The sequence below is a fragment of the Fistularia commersonii genome, chromosome 12 (genome assembly GCF_037954325.1).
Source record: "Fistularia commersonii isolate RoL2024-O1a breed Wild chromosome 12, RoL_Fcom_v1.0, whole genome shotgun sequence".
Classification (NCBI taxonomy): domain Eukaryota; kingdom Metazoa; phylum Chordata; class Actinopteri; order Syngnathiformes; family Fistulariidae; genus Fistularia; species Fistularia commersonii.
Genome location: NC_141295.1, coordinates 18394782 through 18406362, shown reverse-complemented (window position 1 = coordinate 18406362; position 11581 = coordinate 18394782). Strand labels below are relative to the sequence as shown.

Genomic DNA, 11581 nt, shown 5'->3' with positions numbered 1-11581 from the left:
TTATTTTTTTGAGCAGTTTGTATATATATATATACACACACACACACATATATACATATATATGTGTGTGTGTGTGTGTGTGTGTGTGTGCAAATATGGAACAATTCTTGCTAATGCACATGCTAATCCTGTATTTACATATTTCACTGTGGAAGCACAACATGCAAACAGCAAAACTTCCATATTTTCCAAGATGTGCAGGAACAAATATAAAGTAAAACCAACACAAAGCACCTCTTGGAGGGTTTATTGGTAAAACTTTTAAATTGTTCCAATGACGCAGGTCAATATGTTTCATCAATGATTGTAAAATTAACTCTAGAGTTAATTCACTCTAGAGTGAAAGTGATTCACAGCAGACACAGATTCAACGTTTGCTAGCTAGTACACACACACACACACACACACACACATACATATCTATAAAATGTATAAGTTCATAAAGGTACTGTATTTTCCGGACTATCGAGCGAACCTGAATATGAGCCTCACCGGCTAAAAATAACTGAATAAATATGTGTACATATACAGGCCGCACTTGTCCACTTGTAACATGATATATTTACACAGAAACTAGGTTTTTTGTTACTTTTAATTAAATACATCCCAGTAACATGCATAAATATGTACTGGAAAAGTTTTTTTTTTCAAAACACGGCTGATGAAAAAGATGAATAATAAATAAGACAAGGAAAAGTCCATCCATCCATCCATTTTCTATCCCCACTTTGTCCTACTGCAGCTGATCGCTATCTTGGTCTTCCAAAATAGCAGCTACAATCGTTAAAGTCGTCTTCTTCGGTGTTGGAATTGAACGGCCTCAAAATTTCACGGTCATTTCATCGGTCCGACGTGACGAGGCTAGAAAAAAATCTTAAATAAGCTGCATGAGTGTTCAAAGCGTGTGAAAAAAGTAGCGGCTTGTAGTCCGGAAATTACGGTAATGTCAAAAATGCCATTGAATACTCACCTCTTGCAGGCCCGGGAGGCCGAGCCGGGGTCGGGAGGACGAGCGCACGGATTTAAACCCCCCAACAGTTCAAGCGTGTCCATATAATAATCAAAAAGGGAATCCGGATGTGACAGGTTATCCACTGTAGAGCAGGGATGTCAAACTCATTTTGGGCCTAATTAGATGTCAAAGGGGGCCGGACCGGTAAAAAGTTCTGTCTTCTCACTTCTCTGTGCATTTTGCTGTATTTTGCACCATCACGAATCTCATAGCGGCAACCAAGCATACAGGTTTCTTATTAACCTCAACCAACAAATAACAAGTGGCCCATTTTTCTTGAAAAACCCTGCACTCCATGTCAAGTTTTCTCTTTTTTGACAATGCCATCTTGCGGATGAGGTTGTCCATTTGTAACAATAAATATAAATGCTATTTACAGACCTGGAAGCCGCATTGCTTCCATCTGCCGTAAATTCTGAGTCACATAGCCGTGTTGCTAACACTGACTAAAACTGACAATATAGGAACAGCATTTTTATTTTAAAACAGTGGTTTTATGTATTTTTTTTTTCAAATTGTAGATTTATTCCATGGGCCGGATTGGACCCCCCAGGCGGGCTGATCCCGGCCCGCGGCCCGTACGTTTGACACCCCTGCAGTAGAGCGTCGTGGTCAGGGTGGAAAACAGCGACGCCTCTTGTCCGAGTCAAACGTCACGCGTTCGTCCCTCCGTCGTCGTCATCTCACGTATATATGGATGAGCTTTAAACACCGCGGGCAGAAGTGATGCGCATCTTTCATCTCCTGCAGGAAGAACGGGATCAGACAGAAACCGCAGATCAACCTGGAAAAAAAAAGAAAGAAAAAATACAAAATCAATCATCACCAACCGGCTTCCACAAAACCGGGAGTATTTCTTCTCCGTACGGCGTTGAAGGTCTCACCCCATCAGCGTGAGCAGGAGGCACATGGCCCAGGCGGCTCTCCCCGCTAAGTATTTCACCTTCGTGACGACAACGTGGCGACAGTGCGGGCAGCGGGTGGCGGCGGGGACGCCCCGCAGGTCGCCGGGGGCGACGGTCCCGCTCGGTCGCGGCTGGTTCACGATCGCCGTCGCCGCCGGCGACCCGCCGACCCCCGGCCTCGGCCCGGGGATGAGCAGGACCGGGAAGGGATCCGGCGGGGAGCTCACTGGAAGATAACGGAGGTTACTCACTCGCGGGAGATGGAGGTGGAAGTTGGAGGCTCACCTGCTTCTCTGTAGGTGGGAGGAGGCGTGGACGGAGCGGGAAGGGAAGCGTCGTAGGCGGGCGGCGGCGGGTGACGGGCTTCCTCGTACGACGGGGGGTCCATCGGCGGGTCGTCCGGTCAGACGGGACGCTGGAGACAAGATGAAGAAGGTGTGGAAGGACGGTTTTGCAGGTTTCAGCAAAATGACGGGCTCTTGTTTGTCGTTTTCGTGCGAGATCTTCGTCTCGCTTGGGATTTTTGAAGAGACAAGAAGGTAGAATGGATGGAAAGAGCGGCTTCCACACACACACACACACACACAACAAGCATTCATTGTCTGCTAAGTGTGTGTGTGTGAGATGCGTCCTCTGGATAGGAAGTAGGAAAGTCTTGGTGGAAGGACTGGAATAAGAAAAAAGGTGTAAAATAAAAATAAAGTGGATTTACAAATGGGAAAATAGGTCCCTTTGTCAGGACCTGGAGAGAGAATGTAAACTTTATAGCCTTCACTTTGACACTTTATAGTTTTATCTGTATTTCTTATTCTCCCACCTTCCTACTATTATCTATTATTGTTGTGTTTACTTGAAACTCTGGCACAACAATTTCCTTCGGGATAAATAAAGTTGTTCCTATTCTTATTATTATTCTTAAACGAGGACGCTAATTAGCTTAGCACAATGAATGGGGGTCTATGGGAAAAGTAGCCCAGCACCTTTAAGGGTTATGGAATGGATGGATGGATAGATAAATGAAAATATCAATAAATATGAGTATAGGTATAAGGCAATTAAAAAAGAGCTAAAGACATCCATAAAAAATAGACAGCAAAATGAGCAATAAGGATAAAAAAATAGAGAACAGAGAGAAAAATGTGTATAAAATACATGTGTATAAAATAATAAATGTGTATAAAATAAATAAAGATGAATTAATTATGGATCATCACGAATAAATTAAAATATCAACAAATATGAGTATAGATATAAGGCAATTAAAAAAGAGCAAAAGACATCCATAAAAAATAGACAACAAAATGAGCAATAAGGATAAAAAAATAGAGAATAGAGAGAGAAAAATGTGTATAAAATAGATAAAGATGAATTAATTACGGATGAATAAATTGATAAATAACTAGATTATTGATTACATAATACATAGATGTAGATGTAGGTAGATGACAAATGAAAAAATGAATGAATAAATTCATAATAAATGGACAAATGAACCCACAGATCGAAAGATCTGTGAATGAATTAACAACGAAACTGAAAATACAGTCAAAATCAAATCTGGAAATCTGGAAAAAAAAAAAAAAAAAAAATCCCACACTGCACCTTCAGCGAGGAGACCTCCAAACAGGACCAGAAGTCCAGTCCTCCTGAGGTCCTGCAGGAAGCAGGAACATCTCCACCCGTTTCCACCGAGAGCGAGTTAGAAGATACACCCGTGCAGGTGAGGTGGACCTTCTGACCGGGAGCGGTGGTCTTACCTCGGACGGACGGACGCGGCGGCTCAGCCGACGGCAGGAAAGGCTGTGAGGCGCGAGCCGGCCCGACCGGTTCTCCTCTGGAATGATCTGGAATGACAAACATCTCACCGGCCGCCGACCGGGAGCGCCGCTTCGCAAACAACCAACGTGACGCGGCAAAATGATTCCTCTGATCTGGATTGTTTGTTTTTGTTTTTGTTTTTTTTTATTCATACAGAATGAACTGAAACCGGATGATGTCGTTCAATCGAGCTAGCTTAGCTTAGCATCACGCGCCGAGGGAACATCTCGACGACTTTATAAAGATACAGATTGACTTCACGGAGAACGGAAAACACAATTTATATTATCTTAATGTTCATTCATTCATTCAGGGTTGGAGTCCATCTCAGCCGTGATTGGTCGAAGTTCTCCCTGGAGACGTGTGACCTTCTCATCCACAATTTAGGGTGTCCTACACTGAATGAATGAATGAATGTTCTGTTACAAAAGTTTGTTGAAAAGCTGTGGAGCTCCACGGCGCCGTGAGTTCAAATTAGATTATTATTTGAGGAAGGAGGCGGTTCTTCCGTCACAGCTCGTCTTTGGACGTCCCGTTGGTCGCTTTCTCTGTGGACTCCTCCGCCTCCTGGAGGAGATGGTGGGAGATGGTGGGAGATGGTGACGGTGGGGTTTCCTGCAGGCCGCGGAGAACCGGATCGGATAAATAAACTGACCTCTGCTTCGTCTCCGCCGTCCTCGTCCTCGTCCTCGGGAAGAACTCCTCCGTTATCCAGGAACTTTGAGAAGGTCTCCAGATCTCTTGTTCCTGTGTACTCGACGGCCTGCCGCAGAAGGAGAAGGTTTTGAAGGCCACGCATTGAGACGCACCACCCAGTGGTTAAGTGTGGATGTGTTACCGTGGTAACCAGTACCCGCTCCGTATTTACAGGGAATGTCGGAGCCGTTCGCCGTGAAAGAACCGTCGAAATTCTAAATTAAAATATTATTTATAAATATATGATCACATATTGATCCACTGGAGTGCATTGTGGGAATATTATGGGATGTCGGCGTGAGTGCACTCCAAGATTCACACACTGAAGAATGGAGATTATTTTTAATGACGATCATTGAATGGTGAGGCTTCAAGGGCGGACGGCCTTTCAGAAGCTGCTCATTGATCTGCTCAGCTAAACACACACACACACACACACACATACACAAACACACACAAACAAACACACACACACACACACAAAGCAGCAGAATAATGTGAGATAGAGCAAAGATGTTCTGCTTGAGCGAGGCAACACCCTGGGTTGCTTTGGTGCCACTCGTGTCTGGTCTAGATCCATGCACACACACACACACACACACACACACACACACACACACATCCACAAACACACACACATATTTTGCATCAAACTGCTGAATCTACCACTACATTAAAAAAATGGGAAAACTAGAAGATGTGAAGGGAGTCCTGAGGAAAAGGTGGAGATATGAGTGTGTGTGTGTGTGTGTGTGTGTGTGCGCACGCACCTCTTTGCCACCAGCAGGGAAGTATTTGATCGTAGGAAACCCCTTGACGGAGACGGATTCCACCTCGTTGGCCGTGGCGTCCATCTTGGCGATGATGATGTCATCGTGGCCGGCGTACTTTTCACCCAGCTTTTCCCAAACGGGAGCCAGTTCTTTGCAATGACCGCACCAGGGGGCGTCTGCGCACACACACACACACACACACACACACACACACACACACACACACACACACACACACACACACACAAGAGGTCAGTTTGTTTACCCTTGATGGGTGCAGGTGGATCTGCAGGTGTGTGTGTGTAGGTGGTATTTATTATTAAACTGTTCAGGAAAAAGCCTGTTATGTATTTATTTAAAAGTTTAATAAACAGTTTCTATGTAACATCTTTCTGTGTAAATATATGTGCCTTATAAACAAGTGCATCCTATATATGTAAATGTATATTTATTTACTGTTTTTTAGCCGGTGCGGCTTATTTTCAGGTGCGCTCAATAGTTGGGAAATTAAATCACCAGTTAATTTTTAGTTAATTTTTCAATGAATGAGCACAGCCTGCGTCCATTGGTTTTTTTTCTCAAAAAAAGAGACGAAACACATTGACCGGCATCGTTTTAAAGATTTAAAGGTTTTACCAATAAACCCTCCAGGAGGTGTGTTGCGCCAATTTTAATTTGTTTTGTTCCTGCACATCTTGAAAAAGATGTTGGTTTTGCTGTTTGCATGTTTTGCCTCCACAGTGAAACACGTAAACACAGGATTAGCATCTGAATGAGCAAGAATTGTTCCATATTTGTGTGTGTGTGTGTGTATATAAGAAAGAAATAAAAAATATATTCATTAATAAATAAATAAGAAGCTTCAAAACAACAATCCCCACTTCCTTGTTACTGGTCACATGTCCGTGAACTGACCAATCAGAAGTAAGAGCACTCATACAGAAGGTGTGAAACTTACCAAGGCGTCTTCACGAAATGATAACAACAGTAACGTAGCACAAAAATATCTAAATAATAATCATCAACTGCATATATTATTAAACTGCATATATTTATTTAGTCATTATTAGCCGCTGCGGCTCAATAGTACGGAGAGTATGATAATATTGTACTTGTCTAATATAATGTGTCATGGTTATATTTAAATGAAATAGCGTATTATTTGAACCCTGCGCCTCATTTTCATGCATAAAACCGGCCGCCGGTCCAAAAAAGTCTGACGTAGAGACGAACATTCACCCTCTCACACCTCCTCCATCTGTTTGACAAAGAACCCTGCGAGGGTTGAAGGACTCACAGAACTCCACCAGGACGTTCTTGCTGGGATCCAGAGCCACAGATCCAAAGTTCTTCCCCACCAGGACCTTGACGGGTCCCTGGTCCCAGTCCTGCGGGACCTCCTGGCTCTTGTAGTAGGGCTACGTCACAGAACATCCGTCAGGGTCACCGTCCGCCACCCTTGTGTGTGTGTGTGTGTGTGTGTGTGTCCTTCACCTTGGCCGTGCCGTCCACCACCTCCCGGCAGAGCTGCTGCAGGGAAGCCGGCGTGAAGCCTTCAGACTCCATCTTGAACTTCAGCCCCGTCTCCGTGTTCAGGAGCCGCGCGGTGGGAAGCTCCGACGGCGACACGCCAAAGTAGCTCAGCACCTGAGACATCTCCTCCGTCACGTTGATGGACACGAACAGCATCTGAGCCAACCAGAACACACACATGTTAGGTGTCGACCTTGTGTAAACACACACACACACACACACACACGCACACGCTTACATCTTTGCTGAACTCCTTGGCGACGGGTCGACAGGCGTCCACCAGGACCTTCTGGCTCTCCTCACTGGAGCTGTAGAACAGCAGGCTGTGGTGTTTGATGCTGATGCTGAAGATATCACCTGAAGTCTGACAACACACACACACACACACACACACACACATAAAAAAACAATTAAATGAATGAATGAATGAATGTTGTGTGTAATGACGTGTGAATGAGAGGGTGAATTATTATATTTCTCATGAATGAATGCATGCTGTGTGTGTCTATATGGCACGTGAATGAGATTGTGTGTGTGTGTGTGTGTGTGTGTTGACGTGTGAATAGTTGCATGTCCATGTAAAACATGTGAATGAATGAATGTTGTATGTTCATATGAGTTGTGAATGTCTTCGTCATGTTAATGAATGAGTCGTGCTGTGTGTGTGTGTGTGTGCGTGTGTGTGTGTGTGTGTGTGTGTGCGTTACCTCCTGAGTGAAGGGTATGATCAGCTCCATTCGGTTGCGCTTGATGAAGAACACCAGGTCGCTTTTGTCCAACTTCCCGTCTTCTGCCACGATTAAGTCTGCCCGGCCATCGTCAAACTACATACACACACACACACACACACACACACACACACACACACCGAAATGGCTTCATTACCAGATGAACTTTTTTAAGGTGAAGATTTTCCTCTGACTAAAGCAGAAACTCCAGCTCAGAGGGTCGATGAGTTCAGTTCACTGTTGCAAAAACCCCAAAATAATAATAATAATAATAATAATAAATACAGGAAAAAAAATGTTCACGGTTTGCAGCAGAGCATCTTTGTGTTTGGAGATCCAACTTGTGAAGTAATAAGTGAATTGTTCACTCATTCGTTCATTTTCGATGCATTCAGGGCGGCGGTGGCGCCGGAGCCGAGCCCAGCTGTGATTGGACGAGAGGTTCACCCAAGCGGCTTGAGAAAAATAAAAATAAAAAAAACACACTGGGTGCTGGATCAAAAATACGGGTGAAACAAAGGTTTCGAAAAAATCTAAAAAAATCTAAAAAGGGCCCTGAAAGATAATTTATTTTAGCATTGCATGACTTTTGGGGCCACAATCCGCTCTTAATATTATTATGGCACCATTTAACAAAAAAAAAAAAGATGAATTTTTTTCTCTCACAAACGGAACCCGTTATTGGATAAATATTAGCATAGCATGATATTTCACGCCACAATCCGCTCTTAATATTATTATGGCACCATTTAACAAAGAAAATATGATTTTTTTCTCTTGAGAAAAACAAAAACAAAAAACACTGGGTGCTGGATCAAAAATACGGATGAAACAAAGGTTTCGAAAAAATCTAAAAAAAATCTAAAAAGGGCCCCCAAAAGATAATTTATTTTAGAATTGCTTGACTTTTGGAGCCACAATCCGCTCTTAATATTATTACGGCACCATTTAAAAAAAAAAAGATGAATTTTTTCTCTCACATACGGAACCTGTTACTAGATAAATATTAGCATAGCATGATATTTCACGCCACAATCCGCTCTTCAAGATAATGTTAAAATGTAAATATTTATCTAATAACAGGCCGTTTGTGAGGAAAAAAAAAAAACAAAAAAAAAAAAAACATGATAATTTCCTTTAAAAATTAGGCCACAATGACATATTTGTTAAACATATAAACATATTCCGCTGCACTGCCGGGTGAATTTTGATGTTATTTCCAGTTTGACACCGATTTTTGGTTTGTTTGCATGACAGATGTTTCTCCTGGAGCGTCGTGTCGGTGTCCCACCACTAGATGGAAGCAACCTCGAGTCGTACCTTTTTAAAAAGCACCACGGCGTCGCCTTTCACCCCGTACTTCTGGAAAACCTCCGGCGCCGCCGTGACGCCGAATTCCTGGTCGGTCATGTCGGCGAACACCTGGTGGAAAACCTCGGCGGCTTCGCTCTCCGGGTTCTGAGGCGGCGACAGGAAGGACAAGCTCTACACGCCGCGTTGGGGTTTCCGGTGAAACGGAGACGATATAGAGATGAGACTCACGCTGAAGAACCCGACGACGGCGGTCTTGTGGGCGTGGATGAACTCGGCGGCGGCGTCCGCGGTGCCGAGCTCCAGGGCGCCGGGGCCGGCACGCCGTTTCAACCACTGGATTATCCCCTCGGCCGACCTCTGACCTGGACAAGGCGAGCAAACATCTCAGCTGCCCTCTGAGAGCTTTGACGCAGACGGACCTCCACGTGGTTCTTCGATACAAGAGAAGGTCCGGACCACAACTCTTGAAGATGATCCGCAGAAACCGAGCATTTCCCCACCAAGGAGCGGGGAAACATCGCCTTGCAGGAACCTCGAGCAGATCCCAGACCAGTGAGAACCCACCTCGACCCGTTAGCGTAATACCGGCAGTGCTAACAGCTACATGCTAGCAGCTGAAATGAACAATGCTAACTTTAATATTTATAGAAGAAACAACAATGGCGGACGCCTGCAGCGAATTTTCTTGTTCGTGACGATTCGGGGGAAAAATGCTTGGTTTATTTCTATAAAAAGGGATTTTGAAAATCACCCAGAAGCGGTTTTACAGGTAATTTTTGAGTCTTTGCACAAACTGAACGCTTCAGTTTGAACCCAGGTTTCAGTGTCATTTAGATCTTAAAAATATGATCGTTCTGTGGAGGTTCTCAGTCCTCCAGGTGATTTCATGTCCAAATCTTTTTAGGTAATTCCACAAAAGTTGCTCTTTTGTCCCAAAAACATGAAGCCCTTATTATCCAAATCTTCTTCTCTTGGTCACTGGACCCGAGTTTCTTCCCTTTCAGACGTTCATCCCAGAGACTTCTTCAGTTCGGTTGAAGTTCATGTGGTTCCCGTTGCTTCCGAGTCTCCTGGCGGTTTTTACAAGTCGATCAAATGGTCGTCTCAAATTGTGCAGCGACATGAACTGAACTGAAGAAACCTCTGCGATGAGGAACTGAAACGTCTTCAAGTCAAGAAACTCAAATCCAAGAAGATTGACAAAAAAATCTGACATATATTTGAGTAAACTAACCCTGGAACGGATCATTTTCACACTGTGGTATTTGACATAATCTATGTGTGTGTGTGTGTGTGTGTGTGTGTGTGTGTACCCGTGTAGTCGATCGGCCGGCTCCTGTCTCCGTCCACGAACAGTTTGAGCGTGGGGAAGCTTCCGACGCCGAACTCCTCCGACAGCTCCGCCTCCTCCGTGGCGTCCACCTTGGCCAGACGCATGGCGGGCTCCGCCTCCTCCGCCTTCAGCTTCCCCGCCACCTCGGCGTAGACGGGCTCCAGCTGTCGGCAGTGTCCGCACCACGGCGCGTCTGCAAACACACACACACACACACATTTGTCGTCGTGTGATCGCACACAGCTGCAGACTCCCTGATAGCAGGGGAGGGGGGGGGGGGGGCCTCGGCCAGGCTTGACCTTTGACCTCCCCTTGGTGGGAAAGCGGCACCTGGCCGCCGCCGTTTTTCAGATGCGGAAACTCTTGGAATTCACTTTTTTAACATATAAATGAAGTTCTAGAAACATCTGGAAGACTCACAGAACTCCACCAATAAGATGGCGTTCTCGCTGAGCGCCCGGGCGAAGTTGTTGGCGTGCAGGACCATGACGTCCATCTCCTCCTCGATCTCGGAGGTCTTCTCCGCCTTCTCCGCCTCTTCGCCTCCATCCTCGGCGCTGAGGTGCTCCTCGGCGGCGTTGGCGGCGAGCAGCAGAAGACCCAGGAGGCCGGCGGCGAGAAGAGAGCGCGTCCTCATGCCGGCTGTCGTCCCTCGACTCGGGCGGAAGCGGCGTGCGGCCGCGGGACGCCGCCGACCTTTATGGTGCCGCGCTGACGGGTATGTGTCAAAATCCTACTGGTGTTCCCTCTCGGCCAATCACACGTCGCCCTGTAGATTCAGGAAAGTGAACACACACACACACACACACACACACACTGCTAACCCTCCCTTCTTCTGTTATTAATTCCTCCTTCTTGCCCTCAAGCGTCAAACGGCGTTTTCTATTTTGCCAAATCTGTTTGCTGAAAATAAAGCAAACACTCGTCGCCCTTCCTTCGTTTTTTTTTTTTTTTTTTTTTTTTGTTTTCCTGCCTCTGGGTTCCAGGTCTCGTCCATGAAGGTCCTCAGGAGGTGCAAACATCCAGCACTGCAGCTGGAGCAGGTGGTTCCAATCAACCTGGAGAGACCTTCTTTGCACTGAGGAGAGGCTTCCCCTACGCGCAGATCCGTCCAAACACTGATCAACACACACACACACACCAGAACCGTCCACCTGCAGAAGTCCAACCCAGATGATCCAAAGGGTTCCTCCTGGTTCGCACAATCTACGCATGAAGCTCACAATTAGACCGACAACTTGGACCGACTCCGATACCCCGAGTTGTCGTGCTTCTGTTTCACACACAGACACGTTCACGCAAACCGACCCGACCTGCGAAACGACTGGTTCATTAGCATCTCAGCTGGGACTCAGCAGAAGCTCCAAGCGATCTGCAGGAGGTCAGGAACCTCTGAGATGAGGAGGAGAAGGAACATCTTCAGGGTGAAGGAGTCCAGAGAAGGACAAAAAAAGAGAAGAGTTCGACGT

General features: G+C 45.6%; 2 protein-coding genes across 5 annotated transcripts; both read right to left on the bottom strand.

Moving 5' to 3' along the window:
• Nucleotides 1-232: 232 nt before the first annotated feature.
• Nucleotides 233-3766, bottom strand: LOC147229050 (cell death-inducing p53-target protein 1). 4 transcript variants are annotated; one of them, XR_015106984.1, is made up of 5 exons: nt 3675-3766; nt 2203-2332; nt 1897-2143; nt 971-1796; nt 233-883 (listed from the first exon to the last, which is right to left on the bottom strand). XR_015106984.1 is itself a non-coding variant. In XM_086157533.1 (4 exons), exons 2-4 carry the CDS (start codon nt 2303-2305, stop codon nt 1691-1693), a joined length of 456 nt encoding a protein of 151 aa, XP_086013659.1. In that variant the 5' UTR covers nt 2306-2332; nt 3675-3766; the 3' UTR covers nt 233-1690. The 4 variants fall into 4 exon arrangements, 2 of the variants coding, with proteins under 2 accessions (XP_086013659.1, XP_086013660.1); XR_015106985.1 differs by having other exon boundaries at nt 233-861; XM_086157533.1 differs by having other exon boundaries at nt 233-1796.
• Nucleotides 3767-4197: 431 nt separating this feature from the next.
• pdia2 (protein disulfide isomerase family A, member 2) lies at nt 4198-11554 on the bottom strand. Its single transcript, XM_086157521.1, has 11 exons — nt 10533-11554; nt 10093-10305; nt 9008-9141; nt 8786-8923; nt 7445-7561; nt 6976-7101; nt 6699-6893; nt 6502-6622; nt 5202-5380; nt 4391-4498; nt 4198-4302 (listed from the first exon to the last, which is right to left on the bottom strand). The coding sequence occupies exons 1-11, from the start codon at nt 10747-10749 to the stop codon at nt 4246-4248; spliced, it is 1605 nt and encodes a 534-aa protein (XP_086013647.1). The 5' UTR covers nt 10750-11554; the 3' UTR covers nt 4198-4245.
• Between the last annotated feature and the right edge of the window lie 27 nt (nt 11555-11581).